This window comes from Ovis aries, chromosome 18, assembly GCF_016772045.2.
Source record: "Ovis aries strain OAR_USU_Benz2616 breed Rambouillet chromosome 18, ARS-UI_Ramb_v3.0, whole genome shotgun sequence".
NCBI classification, from domain to species: Eukaryota; Metazoa; Chordata; class Mammalia; order Artiodactyla; family Bovidae; genus Ovis; species Ovis aries.
The window spans coordinates 65,283,691-65,289,690 of NC_056071.1; the positions used below are offsets into that span (position 1 = coordinate 65,283,691).

Genomic DNA, 6,000 nt, shown 5'->3' on the forward strand with positions numbered 1-6,000 from the left:
TGAAGAAAGTATGGAAAACCACTAGACCATTCAGGTATGACCGAAATCAAATCCCTTATGATTATACAGTGGAAGTAGATTAAAGAGATTAGATCTCACTAGACTCTCACTAGAGTGCCTGATGAACTATGGATGCAGTTTCATGACAGTGTACAGGAGACAGGGATCCAGACCATCCCCAAGAAAAAGAAATGCAAAAAAGCAAAATGGCTGTCTGAGGAGGCCTTACAAATAGCTGTGAAAGAAGAGAAGCGAAAATCAATGGAGAAAAGGAAAGATGTATCCGTTTAAATGCAGAGTTCCAAAGAATAGCAAGGAGGGATAAGAAAGCCTTCCTCAGTGGTCAGTGTGAAGAAACTGAGGAAAACAACAGAATGGGAAAGACTAGAGCTCTCTTCAAAAAGAATCAGAGACAGCAAAGGAACATTTCATGCTCAGATAGGCTCAGCGAAGGACAGAAATGGTATGGACCTAACAGAAGCAGAAGACGTTAAGAAGAGGTGGCAAGAATACACAGAAGAACTGTACAAAAAAGAGATCTTCACGACCCAGATAATCACGACGGTGTGATCACTTACCCAGAGCCAGACATCCTGGAATGTGAAGTGGGTCTCAAAAAGCATTACTACGAACAAAGCTAGTGGAGGTAATGGAATTCCATTTGTGCTATTTCAAATCCTAAAAGATGATGCTGTGAAAGTGCCGCACTCAAGATGCCAGCAAATTTGGAAAACTCAGCAGTGGCCATCGGACTGGAAAAGGTCAGTTTTCATTCCAATCCCAAAGAAAGGCAATGCAAAAGAATGCTCAAACTACCGCACAACTGTACTCATCTCACACACTAGTAAAGTAATGCTCAAAATGCTCCAAGCCACGGTTCGAGAATACGTGAACCGTGAACTCCCTGACGTTCAAGCTGGTTTTAGAAAAGGCAGAGGAACCAGAGATCAAATTGCCAACATCCACTGGATCATTGAGAAAGCAAGAGAGTTCCAGAAAAACATCTATTTCTGCTTTCTTGACTATGCCAAAGCCTTTGACTGTGTGGATCACAATAAACTGTGGAAAATTCTGAAAGAGATGGGAATACCAGAGAACCTGACCTGCCTCTTGAGAAACCTGTATGCAGGTCAGGAAGAAACAGTTAGAACTGTATATGGAACAACAGACTGGTTCCAAATAGAAAAAGGAGTACGTCTAGGCTGTACACTGTGACTCTGCTTATTTAACTTATATGCAGAGTACGTCATGAGAAACGCTGGGCTGGAAGAAGCACAAGCTGGAATCAAGATTGCCGGGAGAAATATCAATAACGTCAGATATGCAGATGACACCACCCTTATGGCAGAAAGCAAAGAGCCTCTTGATGAAAGTGAAAGAGGAGAGTGAAAAAATTGACTTAAAGCTCAACAGTCAAAAAACTAAGATCATGGCATCTGGTCCCATCACTTCATGGCAGATAGATGGGGAAAAAATGGAAACAGTGGCACACTTTATTTTTTGGGGCTCCAAAATCACTGCAGATGGTGACTGTAGCCACGAAATTAAAAGACAGGTCAGTCTCCCCGGACCCTGCCTCAAACCAGAACATGGAATAAACTGCGTGTCCACGAAGTTTAATTCTAGCTGTGATTCCAATGAAGCTGTTCCGCTTTCCCTGCACTCTTACTCTGTGAGTCTCACAAGGTAAGTCACAGGTGCATGTTTTAACAAGGGGGACAGAGGAGGAGAGAGGGACCAGCACCACCAGCCTGGCGCTGGCCACGCTCCGCGCTCGCAGAGTCACATCGGCCACCGGACAGTGGATCATCACACTAACAAAGCACCCTCTACAAGGGCGGAGCACCGTCCCAACTCGAGCCTGCTGACTCAGTAGGGATTTGCCAACCAGATGAATGGTGGCGAAGCAACCTGTGATTCCCTGACAACTGACAAGGTGCTAGCAGCAGGCGGTAACGAATCCGCCTGCCAATGCAGGGGACATGGCTTTGACCCCTGGTCTGGGAAGACCCCACCTGCTGCAGAGCGGCTACACCCATGGGCCACAGCTACTGAAGCCTGTGTGCCCACAGCCCATGCTCCACAGGAGACCTGCTCCAGCAAGAGGCCACGCACCAAACTAGAGAGCAGACCGCACCACCAGAGACCCCGCATAGCCGTCAGTTCCTAAATCAGAAAGAAGGCGCAGGTCTCATAGCAGCCTCTCCCATCACTCAACTCACATCAAGGTAGAGCCCCTAAGCATCACAAAGCAACACGGACGCGGCTTCCAGACCCAGACCCACCAGCGTTCTTGATCCCAGACTGGAGCTCCTCAGCGTCTCGAGCTCTTCGGTCATCTTAGAGGCCAGGGCCTGGAGGTAACCCCGGGCGTCCTTCTCGTCGCTGACCCTAGAGGGGAAAGGGCCATCCTGTGAGGGAGCGCTGCCCGCTATCCCTCCTCAAGACACGGAGTTTCCGCACCTCGCCACCCAGGCACCGTGACCTCTGACGCCTGGGCAGGACAGTCCCAGCTCACTCTCTGGACTCCCGGAAGCTCTGCTCTGTCTCCGCATGCGGGGCCAGCCCGACCCACACCATGGGCCACGTGGGGTGCTGCCTCCCACCTGCAGTCCCACATCACGGTCACTGGACAGAACTGCTGCCCCTGGATGTTACTTATCTGGGGGAGACTGAGGTGAGCTGGGTACCGAGCCCGCGGAGGAGCAGTGTGAGTTGTGGAGGCGGGCCAGCAGCTGGGGAACTGTGACCAGGCCCGCAGGCACGTACCACTGGATGATTTCCGCGATCTGGGCCTCCCAGTGGGCGACCGACTCCTTCTTGGATGCCAGATCCTGCAGCTCATCCTCCAGCTGCCTATTCTGAGCCGTGAGCTTATCCACAAAGGAGCATAGCTGGCGGGAAACAGTCGGGACACATGACTCGTTACTCGTTTACATGTGACGTCAGCACCGCAAAACTGCAGGCTCTTTCGAAGGGTCTTCATGTTTTCTTTCACTGTTATGAGGGTTTGCCAACCTAACTTCCAATGTGGGGTTCCTGGCCGTATGTAACTTAAGCCCCGCTTCAATAGAAATATGAGTGTCAAAGTGATCAGAGCTAGTGGTTACAGGTAATCAACAGCTTGTAACTAAATGAAAACATCCCACTTTAAAGACCAAACATATTCTATCATTTAGAAATTAAGTTACTTGAAACACCCAACTTCTAAGACTCAAGAGTGAAAAGAATGGCAGCTCCCACAGAGCGGCACTCAGAGCCCTTCAATCACCTTCTCGTTCTCGGCAGTCAGCTTCTTGTTCTCCTCGAACAGCATCGCCCTCTCCCGCTCGTATTTGTCCCTGACGGTGCCCACGGCCTCCTCCATCTCGCTGTGCCTGAGGACGCAGGACGGGCGTCAGGGCCCCGGCCGGCTCGCCCCCGCCTGCCCCACGCGGCGCACTCACCGCTCTCGCCTGGACTTCTCCAGCTTGTCCTTCAGCATCGTGACCTCTCTCTGCAGGGCCAGCTGCTGGCTCTCGGAGTCGTGCACCTCTTTCTTCACGTTCTTCACCTCCAGCACGTGGGAGGCCTCGCGTCTCACCAGCTCCTCTTCATAAAACAGGACTTTCTTCTCGAGCTCAGACTTTATCTTGGAAATCTCCTGCTGATGTTCTAGGGTGGCACCTGGCCCGCGGCCCCCCTGCTTCATCTGAGGGCAAAGGTTCAGACAGATCACAAATCTCTGTGTCCTCCTTGAGGGCCCTGCCTCACCCCGCCGAAGACAGACACAGTAAGCGCTCCCAGCGGCGGGCACCGATCCTTCCCCCACGGCTGCAGGGCAGGCTTTGCAGGGGTGGGGGGCTCTGCCCTGGGAAATCCAGATGTGCCTGGGACGCTGAGGCCCTGCTCACACTCTGACGTGAGTGGCCCTCCAGGTCCCCTCATGCGGTCTATCCACTCGCACCAGAGCGCCCTCTGGAGGGCCGTGAGCCAGGCGCCTCCTGATGACAGGGTCACACAGGGGTTCTGCTGTCACAGGCGGCGACGTGGGCACTGAGCTGTCAGGCTAGGAGGGTCTTGAGCGTGGGAGTGAGGGGTGAGGAGAACGGGGTGGGGGGCGAGCTGCACGAGGCTGGAGAACAGGAGGGCATCGGGGAGGCTGAAGGGAGGGGTCGGGGTTATTTGAGAACTGCGGGAAGACATCAGCAGCCAGCACAGGTGTGATGCGCTCCGAGACTACAGAGGGGAAGAAAGGGACTGGGAGACGCAGTCACGGCACCAAGTCTAGGTGAAGGGCCAGCTGTGAGAGGGAGGAGACTGCTGTCTCCATTTCACAGATGAGGAGGACAGACTCAGAAAGTGGAGGCCTGTATCTGAGGTCTCTCAGCTAACAGAGAGCACCTACAGCCCCACCCCACCTCAGCCCCCTGCGGATGACCAGCAGGACATGGGCTGTGAGGAGCTCTTCCAGAATGACCAGCACTGAATTCACAGATCAAGACACAGAGAAAGCAAGAGGTGTTGGGGTATGAGGGCTGGCTCTAGGAGGTCAAGTGAAGGATCTGGTTCTGAAAAGTGAAAAGCTCCCACAAGCTTCCACGTCGGGTTCCCAGGACTCCCACCCAGCAGCCGCCAAGGACCACGGCCTGCCCTGCTCCCTCGGTGAGGAGAGACTCGCCGCGCTACCTTGAGGGCCTCGAGCTCGCTCTCCACTTGCTTGGAAAAGTTCTCACTGTGCTCCCGCAGCTTGCGCTCCTTGGAGGCCTCGGCCACCGCGTCTTCGAGCTGCGCCTCCAGCTGAGGAGGGAGAGAGCGCTGCTTACCACCGCCCGCCAGGCCCACCATGGCTGGAGCCCTCCCAGGGAGGCAGTCCTAGGGAACTGAGCCTTCAGAAAGCTTCCTGATTCTTCACGCTCCCTCAGATTCCATCACTAGTTAATGGCTGAGAAATAACACTTCTGGACTTAACTGGAATGGCTGATTAGCTTAAATTCTAATTTAAACAGATACACTGAAACTAAATTTTAAGAAAAGATACAAGTTCATGAAAACAGGGACTTCTGATGCCTGCAGAACACAGATTCATTGTTCAAAGGGGAGATTCCAAACACACACAAGGGTGGACAGAGTAACGAGGTCTGTGTACCATGACCCTGCCTCAAGCTGAGCACCCCGGGCCCAGCTGCTTCGGCTGCAGGGTTACCCCCAGAACCAGAAGGGCTGTGCCCAACCAAGGGTTCACTGAAGAGAGTTGTAGCTGGCTGTAATTATTAACACAAATGTCCTGGGGTTGCACAACCAAATGTCTAAGAAGAAAACAGAGGCATCTTGAGGCCAAAGGACAAAGAGCCCTGAACATGAATGGAGCGGAACAGGTGTTTCCAGGCCCTCCCGGCAGTTCATCGAGGGGACCCAGCAAATTTATAGGCAGGGCTGCAGGAGATGTGCTGCCTGTTAAGAGCACAACATGTGGAACCATCGAGGAGGGCAGTTCTCAAAGCGGGGTCCTGAGGCCCTGGAGGCTCTGCAAGGCCTTCCTCCTCTAATTCCCCATCTTAGGAGCTAGATTTTCTTCATGTAAATGATACAGAAAAGGTTATCACTACAGATAACACAGAAACACATATGAGAACCTGGGTGCTTTCTACTAAATCAAACATTAAAGAAATGCACAAAAATGATCATGGCATCCAGTTCCATCACTTCATGGCAAATAGATGAGGAAACAATGGAAACAGTGAGAGACTTTTATTTTCTCGGGCTCCAAAAATCACTGCAGATGGTTGACTGCAGCCATGAAGTTAAACTATGCTTGCTCCTTGGAAAAAAAGCTATTAAGAACCTAGACAGCATATTAAAAAGCAGAGACATTCTTTTACCAACAAAGGTCTGTCTAGTCAAAGCTATGGTTTTTCCAGTAGTTGTGTATGGATGTGAGCTAGACCATAAAGAAGGCTGAGCACTGAAGAACTGATGCTTTTGAACTGTGGTGCTGGAGACTATTGAGAGTCCCATGGA

At 51.9% G+C, this 6,000-nt stretch overlaps 1 protein-coding gene across 5 annotated transcripts in view; it reads right to left on the bottom strand.

Moving 5' to 3' along the window:
* The window catches only part of CDC42BPB (CDC42 binding protein kinase beta), a 103,025-nt gene that overhangs the window by 25,216 nt on the left and 71,809 nt on the right, over nucleotides 1-6,000 (bottom strand). For all 5 annotated transcript variants that reach the window (XR_006056934.2, XM_027957437.3, XM_042235533.2 and 2 more), the window contains exons 14-18: nucleotides 4,669-4,779; nucleotides 3,447-3,691; nucleotides 3,272-3,377; nucleotides 2,770-2,894; nucleotides 2,286-2,391 (exon numbers count right to left, since the gene is read on the bottom strand). Coding sequence is in view for 4 of the 5 variants with exons in the window: in XM_027957437.3 (XP_027813238.2) it covers nucleotides 2,286-2,391; nucleotides 2,770-2,894; nucleotides 3,272-3,377; nucleotides 3,447-3,691; nucleotides 4,669-4,779 (693 nt within the window). In the remaining variant the exon portion in view is untranslated. The remainder of the gene's footprint in view (nucleotides 1-2,285; nucleotides 2,392-2,769; nucleotides 2,895-3,271; nucleotides 3,378-3,446; nucleotides 3,692-4,668; nucleotides 4,780-6,000) is intronic.